Source organism: Rhinatrema bivittatum, chromosome 3 (assembly GCF_901001135.1).
Source record: "Rhinatrema bivittatum chromosome 3, aRhiBiv1.1, whole genome shotgun sequence".
Taxonomy (NCBI): domain Eukaryota; kingdom Metazoa; phylum Chordata; class Amphibia; order Gymnophiona; family Rhinatrematidae; genus Rhinatrema; species Rhinatrema bivittatum.
Genome location: NC_042617.1, coordinates 304,054,463 through 304,070,940, shown reverse-complemented (window position 1 = coordinate 304,070,940; position 16,478 = coordinate 304,054,463). Strand labels below are relative to the sequence as shown.

Genomic DNA, 16,478 nt, shown 5'->3' with positions numbered 1-16,478 from the left:
GTAGATAGTTTACATGCATACATTTTCCTGGATACTCAATGGGACTTGTACGCGCAAATCTCCTGCTGAGTATACCTGAATAAAGGTGCACGCATAAAGTTAAGACTGCTGTTTTCCTGACCAAACACTTGGGCATGGCACTTTATCCAGAGAGCACTGTGTGTGTGTGCTCGCTGGGTAAAGTTAAGCCCCCACCCACAGAATGCCTCCATTGGTGCCCCTTTTTGTGCAGATACATTTTGTGTACCTAGAATGCATGCATTTAGCAGGAGAAAATATTCAAAGCTCATTTCTTGCGCCCTGAAAAGTTATACATACGAAGGCTTTGACTATTGACCTCAATATATTCTCTGGTGCTGAAATGTTTTTATTCTCTGGGCAGTGAAGGTACACTGCCTCATAAATTCTAATTATGATCTATAGTCTCTATTCCATTTGCCAGCAGCAAGGAATACAGACACTTTACTAAATTTTGGTTCTTCCAGTGCTCCTTCCCCCCCCCCCCCCCCCCCAATTATAGTTCAGATTCATAGATGCAATGGGAGGCAAAGCCAGCACTGCTGACTCAGTGAGGCCCTTATATCATGGACCTAAGTTCATGGGGATCCTTGACATAGACTGGCGAGAGATCGGTGGAGAGCCCTTGGGCCTCTGTGGTAGACTGGTCCATATTCCTATTTATTTTTCTCTGCAGTTAGGCTGCAGCCTTAGCATGCAACTTTCATTGTGCTGTGGGATATGGCATAGCAGGCCAAGGTCTACAGCTCTGATATGTGTTTAGATGGGGCTGCGACTGGATTTCAACATCGGCAAAACATCACATCAGATTTCAGAATCAGACCCCCAGAACTAGAAACCTTCTTAACTTAAACCCCCTTTATGGAGTGTTCACTGTGCTCGTCCCAGGTGCAGATGGTGCTAGTGAACCACCGTTATGCTATACAAGGTGTGAGGAATGCATCCTTAAGGCTGATCTGTTATCTATTATTATTTCTGTACATCAAGCACAAAAGATATTTCAGATTTCTGGTGAGCTGTGATTTAGCCTGCCACTTTCTGCTTGTGGTATGCAAGTGCCAATGGGGAGGAAGGGATTGTTGGAGGGAGAGGAAAAAAAGCTGAGGTATTTAGTGTAACACCTTCTTCATATGAGGCAGCAAACGTGTCTATTTTTTAAGGCATTGACCACAAAGATCCAAAACAATTTCAAACACAACAGCGAGTTTTTTTTTTTGGTTTTTTTTTTAATAATACATAAAAGGCGGAAGCACCACTCAAAAAATGTACCTCGCCACAGAACTTCTAACTCACATTTCTGAAGGTTTTCCTTTGCAGATCAAAACTGATTTAGAGAATAAGAGAGTAAACACTACTAGTGTTGGAATGATTTCAAGGCACGACTTTAAAGCAGCAGCACTAGAAAAAGGTTTGTTTTTTTTTTTTTAAAGAGAATCCACTTGACCATTAAAATAAATACAATCATTAAGACTCTCCCTTTATTTTATTCTGATTTTTTACTTCCTGAGGAGATATATTAGTGTTTAAAAGTTTGTGAAAGTTCTTTCTGCTCTGCTACTCCCACAATCGGGGACAGCGCTGTGCTGATCATCATTAGAATTCCATGCACACACTGTCCCCCATCTACGTAAAGCCTAAATACAGAATGAACAGTTGGGAGAGTGAACTTGGAGAAGAGAGGGAGAGCTCTTCATACATTATTTTTTCAATGTTAAAGTAGTGACTATACTTAGTGACAAAATGCAAAGAGCACTTAATTCATCAATACTCAAGCTATGACTTGGAAGTCAGGTGTGACTCTTTTGCACTACAGAATCCTTAAGAGCATCATCGAATTGGCTGAAATAAATATTTACATTTTAAGGTTCAAACAAAAGTGTGTGACTGGATGGGGCCCTCTACTGTGGTACACAGTTTGCAACTGAATACACTGGACTTGGGAGTCTGGACTTGGGAGAAAGCAGACAGCACATCTGCCAAGTTGATAAGTACATTTGAGATCAATACTAGATATTTTACTTTGTGACTAAATGCAATCTGTTCTGAACAGACAGCAGGGTTACCATTTTTTTCAGGATAGGCTGATCGGGCCCTGGATTTTCCCCATTGCATGCATGGCACTGTTGTTCTGATGTGAAAAATCAGGAAATGCAGGTCCATAGGGTAAAACCATGACTGGATCGGCCTACCATGAAAAAAATAAAGCCAGTTGGAATACCTAGAAATTGGGCATGGATAGGATTACCAAAAGATGCCAGGCTGAACGAACCAGTCCTGTTTTGCCCCCACATTTCCTTAAGAAAAATTGGACTACAAGTCCATAGATAAAGTGAAGTAAAATCAGGACTGGATCAAGGCCCTGGAGTATAGAAATCCTATAATAAGGGGCAGATGTATCATAATTTTGCATCAGTACAAAAGCTGCTCCTTGTTTAGCAATGAAAAGCATCCCAGGTGTTTTCAAGAGGACACGCCCCACGAGAAAACTGCAGTGTTATTTCTTTTGCACCACAACAAACGTGCAGTACATATAGTATTCTGGGTTACCAGACAGCTTAGGCCATCGACAACAGGCTAGGCTAGTTCAGATTTTGCCACATGAACGATGGACAAGCTGCCACAAAATGGAGATGCTTAAGCACTTCAGGAGCAGCTTCGGCCACTTTTTTGCCAGCCACTAAACAGACAAATGGAAAAACAGAAAACTGCACTCGGGACCCTCTGGATCCACAGCGGGCTCCATGGCCATAAGTGGGGGGGTGAATGGGGGACTGAGGGACAGCAGCTTCTCATTTTACATATTTCAGAGGGAAAGAGGGGGGATGGAGTACTGAGCTAGCCATCCTCGTAAAATTCTATGAGTGACAGACTGGACACCCCCCCCCTCATCCCCCACCCCGCAGAGCCTGAGAAGGGGGTTGCTGAGGGCTGCGGTCAGGAGATCTCATTGCCGAAGACCTCAAGGATGAGGGGCGTGAGCTGCATGGTGTGCTCCGGCTGGAAGGACAGGCAGCGGTACTGCTTGGAATGCTCTTCGCTTAGGCTGCGCAGATCCGCCAGCTTCTGGATCATCTTGGGATACAGCAGGTGATTGCTGGGAGGCAGGTGCTTGCACATGATGTATGTCTGCAGCACGTCCGACAGGCGGTCCTGAATCGCTTCAACCAGACTCGTGTCCTGCACCCCAGCTCGGTCTGGAAACAAATCACAGTGTGATGAAGTCCCTGCGCCACAACTGAGTACTGGGAATGTGTGCACACTGTAGTGCAGTAATCGGTGATGCTGGTGTGTCAGTGACATCTCTGTACCATGGCAGAATAAAGCAGAGTTGCTTACCTGAAACAGGAGTTCTCCGAGGATAGCAGGATGTTAGTCCTCACACATGGGTGACATCATTGGAGGGAGCCATGGTCCGGAACTTTGAGCTCAAAGATTCTAGAACTTTCAAATAGGCCTTACTGAGCATGTGCAGCTGTAGTCATTACCCTGCCCACTAGGAAAAGTCTCTCAGTCCATGATATAGCTCATACATGGAGAAACAAACACCCAGGGGAGGCAGGTTGCTTTCATGAGGACTAACATCCTGCTGTCCTCAGAGAACACCAAACAGGGTTTTAGACCAGGAAACCCTGATAACGATAGTAGGCCTAGAACTTCCTGGATACTGAAAAACTCTAGAGATGTAAGCAAGAGAAGAACTTTTGGACGAAGACTGCATAGTTTCCTTTGTTGTTACAATATAACCGAAAAACCAACTGAGGCCCGAGAGCTTCCCAAAAGAAGCTGCAGTCTACTGGCATCTGAAGTTCAGAATGCATCTGCAGAAGTGTGTTCATGTTTGGCTGATACGCATAATGGGCAGAAAATCCCAAGCAATGCTTGGAAGAATAATCAGCAACAATGGCAGGGTCTGTGACAGACCCTACGTGTGCCAAAGCACCAGACGTAGCTGACCAGCATCAAGAGTTTCAGGGGATGAAAGGCAATCCCTGAAGGGGATTGCTAGCCCAAACCCCCTCACAGGGAGATAAGTTAGGCCTGAAGCTCGCACACACTGTCAAGGGCAGGGCAGGGCTATCCATAGTTCAGGTGAGCAGGAAGGCACTTTGGACAAACTAATGAAATGAGAAAAGCTAAAGGCAGTCCTTGCCAGAACTTGGGGAAAATATAGGGAAAAGTGGTGGATCTTTCCCTGCAGGTATACACTAAGATTTACCATGAATGGCCTAGCTTTTCCTCCCCTCTCCTCGACATTCCAACTGGAAGTCAGAAGGAGCAAAGAACACAAGGAGGCAAACTGCTGGGGTAAGCACAAGTCACTAGGCTATATAACTCAACCCCAAGCGAATAACTCACTGTCTTTTCCAGAAGGATGTTACCCACCGAGATAGAGCCCTCAGCCTGCTTGGAACAGCTGAAACTGAGAGCGAATCCCCCAGGGAAGAAATCCAGAAACACTCCATTAAGAGACAGGAAGCCGGGGTGACAAATGCAGACCCCTGTCAAACAGGATTTCTTCACCCGCTTGGAAATCTTAAGGGTATCAGGGCATCTTAAAGGCATCAGTGTGATCTTGGAACAGACTGCTCTCCAATCTGGCTTAGGTATTTTACCTTGGCCATTATTACATATATTTCCCCCAAAGAAGCACTTGGTCCAGTAAATGGAACAACCATTGCATGAACCAGGACTCTCCTGTCCACAGATAGGGTTATCCCTAAAATGGGGAAGTATAGCTTGCAAGTCACTGCAACCAAAGAGAAGCACCTCTATTGCGGGGTCCCTCATCCCCCAACTCCCTATGGCGATAGGTTGAAAGGCAAACTTGTCAATTAGATGGACTAGAACCCTCCTCCTCACTGAGGCAGGGTCCCTGAGGCGAGAATGACTGGCAATAGTTGTCCTCATCAAAAAATGCCCATTGAGCTCAGCAGGTATCAAAGGTGACTCCTGGATGGGAGAAACCTCTAATCTTCACAGGGGAGCTACTCTGGAATGGCTCCCTCGCGAAACAGACCTGCTGTGCCCCTTAGGACGACCTAAGGAGAGCACTACTGTTCGACCGGCTCTCAGAGCCCATGAGGAACTGAGAGCGACCACCAGTCAGAAGCAGTGACATCCCTTCTCTGGGAAACAAGAGAATGAAGGACACCCCTTGTAGGGGTGGACAACCAGGCATCCAGAGGGGAACCCATAAGGGTTGCCCTGGAACCCAGTTGAATCTTCCTTTCCTGAAGGGACAGGAAAGCAACTGGAATTGGAGCCTCCTGATCCCGAAAAACCTTTCAACTCTCACTGATTGCTAAGATTCAGAAGTGACCAATCTGCCACTGGCAACTACCCTCAGATGGGGTAGGCACCACGGTAATCAATGGAGGAACCCCAGCAAAAACAGTCCAATGACTGCCGCTCCTGTCCTTTGGTCCTGGCCTACAAGGAGAGGCACCAATTTAAAGAATTGAGGCACCAGTTTGGCGATAAACTGCAAGGGTTGGAGCCCTAGGGCCTTCCCCACAAAGGGGATTTGTGACATGGGAGAGGACAAAAGACATATTCCTTTTCTAAGGAAGGAGACTCCCAACACTACCTTCCTGGGGATTACTTCCCTAAGAGTTCAACCAGGAACGCAGTCCTAGGTTAGTCCTGTGACTGCGGCGCATAATCTGTTATGCTCGTCACGAGGGAAACACACACTCACACACCCACCCCATATAGTAGAGGGCAACTGGAAGAATAGAGCCCTCCACTATAAAAGCACACTGACTAGTACTCATACAGTAGTATCCCATCCTACGGCTGGCGGCCAACCTATGTGCCCACTCGCCATGCTTGTGGGTAGAATCCCTCGGCACAGCAAGGACTGAGCACCACCTGTTAGACTCATTGGCTGCGTGCTCATAGAGGGTGTGATGATGACTTCCTTGCCAGTGCTCCCCAGCACTTTGTAGTGCAGAACAGACAAGAAGGCAGATATCTTGACGTGACGATGGCAGAATCCTGGCATGGCTGAGTACTGCACAGACAGGGAGAATGCCGCCTGCTATTGCCCAAGGCACTTGCAGCAGATGCCTTGCCATATCCGATCACGCATGCTGCATTCCACTATCACACTAATTCCCAGTGAAGTGAATAGGAACAGTGTGTCGATAGCATCCCCAGTACCACTGGGTTTATGGTTATGGCATGATGGTGGGTGGCGTTCTATGACGTTGCCCCCTCCAGTACCTGATAACGCTCCAAGAGGCTGGACACAGCCCTTCAAATTGGTTCACTGCCGTTTCCCTCATGAAATGGCAGCAGCGAAGTCCATGGCAACTGACTGTGTCCATGGTGCTCTGCAGTCATGTCCTGTGGCATCTGATCACATCCACTGGTGCCCACCGAGGTGATGGCACCTGTAGGGCCATTAGTGCTCTTGCACTCAACAATGGTGGATCACATCAAGGGCATCAAATGACATTACAACCAGGACTTCAACAGCACTTGACCGTGTCTCGATCAGTTTAATGGTATATAGTGCCATCCCCAGCAACACAGGCACCCACATATATCGACCGCCCGGTGGAACCGATAGAGTCCCCAGTGCCTAAAGGCATCGATGGATTGGCAACCAAGGATGCCAGGGGCGCCTGCAGGCACAGGCTCTGCAGCCCCAACATGTCTCATCGGTGCCCAAAGGAACCAATGACTGCCAGTTCCCCTCAGCTCACCTATCAGTCCAAGCTTGATGGCGTCTCTCGCCAGCGGCTATGGCTGACGATAGCTTTGCTAGCGCTCATTAGCATCGATGGTGCATGAATCCAGGTAGGGCCTCTGATGCCTCCCGATTTCGGTGGCTCAGGCTCCCGAGATAGTCTGTATCCATGGTACCCGATAGCCTTAGGCCAGTGATGGGACAGCAGGATACCTCTTGGTGCCCTGTCAGGACACTGCAAGGAGCATGGAGGGCACTGGACTACTGTGCCTGGATGCCTCGGCATCCCAGGGTTCCTTGAGTGGATGGCGACCTCAGCGCTCGATCCGTCCAAGGCTGAAACCCCTGTTGCCTGAGGGCTTCAGTGGCACTTGAGTGCTCTCCAGAGCCCTGGTGGTTGATGGCCTCAAGGATGACCAGGGCAGCCAAAAGCAATCCCAGTGCTGCATTAATTGTGCTCAACCTCGTTAAGAATGGCAACAAATGGCATCGGTGGCCAACATGCCCAATGGCTTTCATGGCGGCCCCGCACATCGATGGCATTGAGATAGCTCCACACTGTGATAGCATCAAGTTCATGAACCATGATGGACTCTAGGGCAGCCACATTGAGGCTACTCACCTCGATGGCATTGAGGGCGGCTGCAGCATTGAGGCCACGTACCTTGACAGCACTAAGGGTGACCATGCATGCACCTCAATGGCATCGATGGCCTCAATGGTATCGAAGGCCTCAAGAGCATCGATGCTGGCTCCAATGGCATCGAGGGGGTAGAACAGGCGAGTCCCCAGGCTCAGCAGCCTACAGAGATCACCCACGGACTGCATTCAATCAGTCCTGTCAGCTCTTGACAAAGGTAAAAAAAAAAAAAAACCAGACAGAGCAAGGGGAAGACACAGATACTAAACTGCAGGTGCAGTATTTATTTAATAAGGGATAGTAGTAGACTGTCAGACTGCACAGTGACTAAGGCTTGCCATGCAGCTGGCAGACAGTGGAAAGAAGAAGAAAAAGGAAAAGAAAATAAAACTACCATAAGGGAAAGGAAAGAAAAACAGCTGCAGCTCTAGAAAAAAAAATCACTTACAAAACCTGTGAGGAGAGTGCAAAACTGAATATCATGACACACACGGTTCCCACGACCACACGGCTCCACGGAAAAAAGAAACTGAGGGACTCTTCTTAGGGGGCAGGGTGACGACTACAGCTGCACATGCTCAGTAGGGCATATTTGAAAGTTGTAGAATCTTTAAGATCAATGTTCCAGACTGGGGCTCCCATCAGATGATGTCACCCACATTTGAGGACTACCATCCTGCTTGTCCTCCGAGAATCAGTGTAACTATACATAAACAGAATTCTTACAGAAATTTAAAGCAACGCCTTCTGCTTCCTTATCAATTCTCTGTCTCCTTTCCTATCAGCTCTCCAGCACTCTGTGGCTTTACTGAAACACTTCCTGGCCCTTTATTAAATAAATTATATGAATATTTGACAAACATCCGCATAGCTGAGTTCTGCTGTGGCCAAGCAAGGTACTGACAGACTGAGGAAAGAGCCACCAGGGATACATTAACATGAACCTGCATAAAAGAAGTGGTTCACTCTGAAATGTAGAGAGTTCTGGGATAATACAAAACAAAATGAGCCAAGCTTTGTTGGAGAGCCAAGAAGAGGCTGGTGGGGAGGGGAGGAGTTAAGAATGTAGGGAGAGTAGACACTGTCCCTTCACACCACATTACCCCTCTCTTATATTTTCTGTTCATTCTTTTGTTCTCTTTTCCCTGTGACCCCTATGGACCTGTTGTATGATAAGAGCCACACGCTGTGCTCTTGTGAAGCTGAAAATGTTCATTCTGCACTGAAGTCGCCTGCACGTCCCAGTAAATACTCCCAGTTGCCTCTCATCTTCCCTCCACGCTCCTGAGAGACCTGTTTGGTCATAGTTGCCTCGCATTTGTCACACAGGAGCAGGAAGGGGGTGGGTGACCGAGGATCATGATTCCAGGCTATAAACTCCACAGTTCCCATGTGCTCGATCAGACCATGCTTGACCTGCTTTTACAGGCAGCCACATGCAGGGAGACTCTCTGTGGTCACACTACGGGAAGCATGCTGTCCTGGTGTGAATGCAAGAGCTGATCTGCTAGCATTGCTGCCTCACTGCAGATGCTAAAAAGCCAGCAGAACTGGAAAGCGTCCATGTGGGTAGAGGATGGAGGAGCTGGATTATGTAAAACTGGTGACAAGGGATGAAGAGGTAAAGGGAAGTTTTTGAAATCCAGGATTAAGAGGAGGGGGGAGATGTAGGGAGATGGGTAGGATATGAGAGCTGGGAGGGACAGTCAGGTCAGAGCTTTGGGAAGAGAATGGAGGGATGAGGTACAGGAAAATAAAGGCTTCGGGGAATGTGGAAGTAAGAAAACATGGAGGTAAGGACTGGAGGTAGGGACTGGAGTGATTATAATGGTTGGAGGCAGGGAATGAGGGAGAATTTGTAATTTATGGGTAGAATATAGGGAAGTATATAAAATAGTAGGAAACAGATGTGAAGAGGGAAGGAAGGAGAATGTGAAAGCTGCAGGTAGTGGATGGGAGAAGACATTGAAAATTCTGGGCAGAAGCTGCTTTGCTGGGAGAAAGTAAAGTTGACAGATGGAAATAAAGGGAAGTGGGGTTTAAGGAAGGAATGGCCAGGGAGGGAGTGATAGGAAGCACAAATTAGTGTGGTGTGCGACTGGAGAAAAGAATGAAAGAAAGAAGACAGAGGGGCATAAAAGAAGAAGGAAATAGAGGATAGAAAAGGGACAAATGGGAGAGGCAGCGTGCATAGAGGTATAAGATGAGGAGAAAGGCGCAGACAGTATATGGGGACATCAAAACAAATTGATGCACTACGAGAAACTGCAGAGAGAGACAAGCAGCAGAGGAAGAGAAGAGGAGGAAGAAGGGAAGGATAAAATAGTGTGTGTGTTGGGGGGAGTGTGCCCTAAAACAATAGAAAGTAAGGGTGTACCTTCTTCTTGGGTACCGTCACATTTTGGCCATTGGTTTTCTAGATTTATGAACAGTACACAAGGTGGCAGATCTATGGAATGTATCCATGTGATGGATACCTGTGGATAGGGTTGCCATCTGACCCCAGGTTGACTGAATAGGCTGATTCAGTCCCTGTGTTGCCGCATTGCATGCATGGATCTGTAGGTCTGATTTTCTCAGGGTAATCAATGGGACAATTAGCCACATCCATGCGTGCATGGGGCAAAGCCAGGACTGGGATCAGCCTGTTTGGTTGATCTATGTCAACTGGCAACCCCTACCTATGACCCTTCTCTTTCTAGGTTGCTAACTGGTGGATATTTAAATTTTGCCTTACCAGGCGACACAATACAAATTGCCATCAAAAGGACATGTTCTTCTTCATGAAGTTCCAGTTTCTTAAGACCAATCTGAAATTTAACCAGTGGTTCCAGTAGCTCCAGGTTGTGACCAGCTAAGGGATAAAAACAAAAACAAGGCTATACAGAACAGCGATTTCCATTATTCTTATACTTGCATTTGTTATTGCAGCTATTTTGTTATGTGGTCTTCTTTTTCTTCCTAGCAAAATTCTGGTGTCAGGACAGGACTGTGCTAGCTTTTTTGTTGCCCTGTGCTAAAAAGTACTGTGCTACCCACCTCCCCCAATTCATTCAGTGCCTGTCCTGGGCTCATTAAAGAAAACCCAGCTCCGTCCTTCGATTTATATTATTTTTGTTTGAAATATGTTTATTAGTTTAACAAAGAAAACCAATATACATCCCACCATACAAGAAACAAAGAAAGAACATAGAAATGCAACATTCAATAGGACTGAGATTTCAAAATCCCCAAATCCCTCCCTACCCTTCCCTGATCCCTGTTTCCATCCATCTAAAGATTAACCCATACATATATAATTTATACATATGTAAGTTATATACAGCTTACTGACCGATAGCCTTACCACAAACAGTATATGATTTATGATAAACATGAAAAAAAAAAATCAAATCCTCCAGCTCTCCATAACCAATTGTACTAACACATAGTTACTATTGTCACCATGAAGAGAGAGATAACTTGTGAAAGGTACGGTAGCTAAATCTGTTGAATTTGATCTTGTATCTTTTTAGATTCCTCTCTGAGGTTCTCTCTAGCAAGTAAACATGCATAAAAGAAGTTTTCCATATCTCTAAAGATGGGCCTGAAATATGTAGCCAGTGATGCAGAATCAATCAGACATCCTTTAACTAATAGCAATTTGTGCTGTAGAAGTAAGTTGAATGGATTGCTAAGCGAACTTAAAAGGCTAAAAACAGCTGAGCAGCATTTTGTGGAGATCTGAATAGACTCAAGAGTCTGAGTGAGTTCCAAAAAATATGTTTAACAGCACAATCCCAAAGGCAATGGAGAAGAGACGCAGATGGACATGTACGTTTCAAACAGTTGGATTTGCTGAGATGTGCTGCAAAAGCTTCGTTAGGCCAAAATATTGTCTTGTGCAACACTTTGATATGTTTCCCAAAGAAGCACATATTTCATAGCTCGTCCATTAATAAGATCACAATCCAAAATGTCATCAGCTGCTATAATCGATCTTTAAATCTTGTGCCCATTTTACTGCTAATGAATCATATATATAATGATTGCTAGTGTCATGCATAAACTTGCACAGCACAGATACAAGTACTCGAACTTTTGCCATTAAGCATAACAGTGAAATGGACCGCTGACAATATTACCCAGTCCCTCAAGTAATATCTGCGTAACATAACCATGTAAATAAGTTAAGTGATCTTTTCTTGTAAAGTGAAAATGTTCCAAACAATAGTCAAAGGAATGAAAGGACCCAGACTGCAAATTTATGAAAGAAGAAATAGTTGTCATGCCTTGATTGTATAGAGAGTGTAATAGTCTACTGGTGAAAAGTTTGGGTTCCCAGCTAGTGGTAAGCAAAGGGATACCTGCCACTGAAGACCATGATGAGCCCTAAGTTTCTTCTATACCATCCTCATAGCATTAACTAGCAATGACTGTGCTATGGAAGCCAGAAGTTCTTCTGTCTTAGCATGAAGCACATACTGCAAGCTGAAAGGATGTACAAATTCACTTTCCAAACCTGCAATCAACCCTGGTTCCATGTTACCCAACCAGTCTCTGGCCACTAGTAGTAAACAAGCAAGGTCATATTTACATAAACCAGCAAAACCCAACCCTTCAATGCTCTTGCGTTCAATCAGCATCGAGAATTTCAGGCGTGCTCTGCGTCCCTGCTAAAAAGAAATGGGCAAAGTTGCGCTTCAGGAAATTGAGATCTTTGTTCAAAAGTACGAAGGGTGCCATTTGCAATTTATATAAGATTTTTGGTAGTAATACCATTTTATCAAGCACCAAACGGCTAACTAATGATAAGGGAAATTTCAGCTAACTATTTAATTTTCGTTTGATCTCCCGAAGTAAGGGTGGAAAATTAACAGAATACCACAGCTTAGGGAATCTATGAACCTTTACTCCCAAATATTTGATGGTGTCCAATGCCCAGCTTAAGAGAAATTTTGGCCAATTTACCACGATATTCCCCAGAATATCCACAGCTTCCGACTTCAGGAGACTTAACTTTAAGCCAGAGAATCCACCAAAAAGTAGAATACACTCTAACTCTTTGGGAAGTGCAGTCCTTGCATTCGTCAGTACCATTAACATATCGTCCACAAATCTTTAATTCGGTAGAACCAACTACCACACCAGTACAGTACAGTGTCATCTCCTTTTATTTTATGAATTAGGAGCTCTAATGACATAATAAAAAGCAAAGGGGATAGAAGACAGCCTTGCCTAGTGCCTCTTTGCAATGTAAAAATGGAGGAAGAGTAGCCATTAAAACAGATATAAGCCTTTGGATGTTTATATAAGAGCCGAATCGCTCGCAAAATTGATCCTTCAAACCCAAGCGTTTCTAAAACTATAAAGAGATATTTCCACTCCACCCTATCAAAAGCTTTTTCTGCATCAAAGCTAACTAATAATGGATCAAGTGGTCGATGTTTATGACAAGATTCAAGTGCTAGAAATAAATGTCTAATGTTGGTAATTGGTTTCTGAACCATTACAAAACTAATTTGTTCAGGAGATTTAAAACAGAGTAAAATCCCCTTAAGTCTATTAGCAATGTCTTTGGCATAGATTTTAATGTCTTGATTTAGGAGCAAGATGGGCCTATAAGACCATGGGTCTGTCGAATCCCTACCCAACTTATGTAATATAATAATAGCCGCCTCAGACATTAAATCAGGAATCTTTTCCTCAGCTGCCATAGAGTTAAATAAGGCCGCAACTGGGAGATGAGACATAGGACTGCAATTTTTTATAAAATAAGGAATTGAGACCATCTGGTCCTGGTGACTTATGCAACTTCAGGTCTTTAATGACAAGAGATATTTCTATTTTGGAAAAAGGCTTATTCAATCTCTCCAATTGCACCATAGTTAATTTTGGAAGCAACAAATTCTGAAAGAAATTGTTCTGGAAACACTCATTAGTGTTTTTAAAACTATACAAATTTTGGTAAAAATCTTTAAAAACTTCCCCAATATGTAAAGACAAGATGGCAAATGTCCCATCTCAACTCCTGACAGTACTCAAATTTAGAAGGGCATTAAGCTTTGGTCAGATTTGCCAGCATATGACCTGGTTTATTGCCATGCAAAAATAGTTTGTTTGAACAGAAACATGGCATCCTTGGCCTTCTGGTGCAATAAGTCATTTAATAAACATTGGTTGGAAAGGAATTTATCCCTCCAAAAAGTAGATTCAATTGCATAACATTGAGCCTTATAATATGACAGTTGCTTCCCAAGATCTAAAATTTTTTTAATTTTAGATTTCCTCTTAAAAGCTACAAAACTAATAATTTCCCCATGAAGGACAGACTTGGCTGCCTCTCAAAACAATCTAGGATCCGTCTGATGTATGGTATTAGCATTTTTGTACAGCTGCCGTTTCCCAATCAGAAATTCCTGAAAGTCACGCTCCAGATTTAACCATTCCGGCATGCGCCATTGGAATAGACCTGGGTAGCCGCCCAATATAGCCAGTTTGCAAAGAACCGGGCAATGGTCTGAAAAGAGCAAGTTCCCTATCTCAGCTGTAGCAACAATACTGAAGAGAGATTTGAATAGGAGGATGAAATCTATTCTAGATTTAGTTGGGTGAGCCTTAGCACGATGGGTAAAATCTCACTTGCCTGGGATGGAAAGCCCTCCAAACATCTACTAAAGAAAGGGTATCACAGATAAATTGAACCCCTTTATGCCTCCCCATCTTAGAAATTTTTGTAGAAGAGCATCTGTGCAAGTCTGGATCTAAAACACAGTTAAGGGCCTCTCCCAAAACTACAATCCCATCTCCTAACTTAGAGTAACCTTTAACAATATTTGTAAAAAAAAAAAAAAGGAGTGATCATATTGGTTAGCTGCGTACACGGAGATCAAAATAATCTCTTTCCCAAAAAGGTTTCCCTTCATCATAACAATCCTCCCTTCCGCGTCTTTCCAGGAATCTTGTAGAAGAAATGACACCTGCTGATGAATTAGTATGGCCACCTCTTTGTTTTTAGTGGTCCCAGAAGAAAAAAACAACCTAAGCATAACTCCTTTACGCAGTTTAGCATGTTTTATGTCAGACATGTGGGTCTCCTGAAGAAAATTAATGTCCCCTTTTAGTCTCCTAATATGCAATGACTTTTTCACGTTTAATGGGTGACCCCATATTGGCTACATTCCAACTCATATATTGTAAGTGGTTAGCCATGAATCTCATTAAATGCTAAATTGCAAAAATGTCCCCTTTTATAGGAATGAGGTGATAAATATTCCACAAGCACTCCAACCACTTGTAAGCTTTGCGGAAGCCCTAAAGTTGGCTAAAGACTACTTTAAATTGTTGAGAACAATTGTTACAAAACATACAGAACATAATCAAGTACTGATGTAAACCAATCAGTGACTGAAACCTTTCCAACCCTCCCCTGTAACTCCACTCATTTTGGATTCCTCCTTTGTTGGCGAGGGACTGTGCCTCTCGTCTTTTTTTGTGAAGATTTGCAAACTGGAAACTTGGAGTACTGGGCAACAGCTCTTGGATCACTCTGATGTACACTGTCTACATGTTTTTACCTTTCACGTGTTATATTTTTTGTACTGTTTCATCTCCTATTAATGTAGTTGGGAAATATGTTGAAAAAGTTGTTTGAATTCTCTGGGGAAGGACACCCGGTCATGCTTTAGTGACTGGCTCTTCTATTGGAGGGCAACAGCGATAGCTGTACTTCAATTTAGGAACAGGTAGGATGGGTGGAGTTACATGCACACTCACCCATTGTCCCCATCTCACATACACACAGGCTCTCTTCATCTCACATACACAAGGGCCACTCACACATGCTGTCTCCATCTCACACACACAGCTCTCACTCTCACATGCCGTCTTTCTTTCTCATAAACATACAGGCTGTCGCTCTCACACACAAGCATTCTCTTTCGTACACACCAATCAGGTCCCTGCCTCCCCCTCGCCTCTAGGCCTGCTCCACAGCAGCCTTGATGCTGGGCCTCCTCTTTTGGGCTGCCAAGGGTTGGGATCCTTGGCAGCCCTGCTACAGGGTCGTTTCTTTGGACACCGTAGATAGCTAATTGGTTGAACTACAGCCCACCCCATGTCCTCAGAGATGCTGACCAACTTCAGTATGGTGCCGATGTGGCTTTAACTTCCTGTCCGTGTGGGGTTGATGCGCCTCATACTTCCTACCCGCGTGGGGTTGACGCGCCTCCCACTTCCTACCTGCGCAGCTCCTGCAGTCATTTTCCCGAGCCTACTTCTACAGGAAGGTGCACCCAGAGTTTTTGGATGTTGGCCTGGAGACCCAGCAATTCTGACAGAATTCCAGAGTCTCCGGGCCAAATCCAAAGAGTTCCCAGGTATGTGCATGCAGCAGGATGAGAGAAAGTAGGAAGGAAGATAGCAAGATTAATGACTGTTGTAGTCAATTTAACACAACAAGAAAGGCCAAATAGAGGGAGGTTTGTTTACATAAGGAATGAGAGGTCTATGAAGAACAGTTACTCCACACAATGAAGTCAATATGAGGCGTTGCCAGGCAACATGCTCAACAGAGGAGATGCAGTTAGGACAAGAGGTTAGCAAGTACCCAGGAAGTCAGATCACCAAATACTGAGGAGCTCTTATGCAGGCTCTGATACCTTTTATTAAGCAAACATAAAAATTATATTGTTCTATGTGAGCTCCCAAGATCTCATCAGTCCCTTCAGATGTCACAAATATTTTGCTGCCCACAAAGAATGCCATGTTCTCTAGCACTAGTATAGATCTCAGAACTGGGTACTACGAGGTGAAACTGTATTCTGCATCTCAGTATTTTTTTTTGTGACCAATTGAGCCTATTTTGCTTTCTTGGCTACAAGATGAGTCTGCACAGCAGATACTTGCTATTTTACAGCACAACATTTTGATGGGGCTTAGAAAGTTGCCCTGCCGTAAGCCACAAATAAACGCATTAGCTCGGGTCCCACATTCACTCTGTCTTGTTGTATCATACTTTGGTTCCCAGAAGTCAGAATTAGACTTGCTGCAGTCCTGGAGTCCCCAGACAATAGGTATGGATCCATTAGGATAATATGGTAAAGCTGCGGTGCACAGCTAGATGAGATCTTCTTTCATGTACCAATG

The 16,478-nt window shown here is 44.5% G+C and overlaps 1 protein-coding gene across 10 annotated transcripts in view; it reads right to left on the bottom strand.

Annotated features, from left to right (window-relative positions):
• Nucleotides 1-1,169: 1,169 nt before the first annotated feature.
• The window catches only part of VDR (vitamin D receptor), a 223,585-nt gene continuing 208,276 nt past the window's right edge, over nt 1,170-16,478 (bottom strand). For 8 of the 10 annotated variants that reach the window (XM_029595097.1, XM_029595094.1, XM_029595096.1 and 5 more), the window contains 2 exons: nt 10,090-10,206; nt 2,953-3,212 (listed from right to left, as the gene is read on the bottom strand). In XM_029595097.1, the coding sequence (XP_029450957.1) occupies nt 2,953-3,212; nt 10,090-10,206 (377 nt within the window). Of the gene's footprint in view, nt 3,213-10,089; nt 10,207-16,478 lie in introns of all 10 variants that reach the window. The other 2 variants (XM_029595099.1, XM_029595090.1) reach the window with 1 other exon arrangement.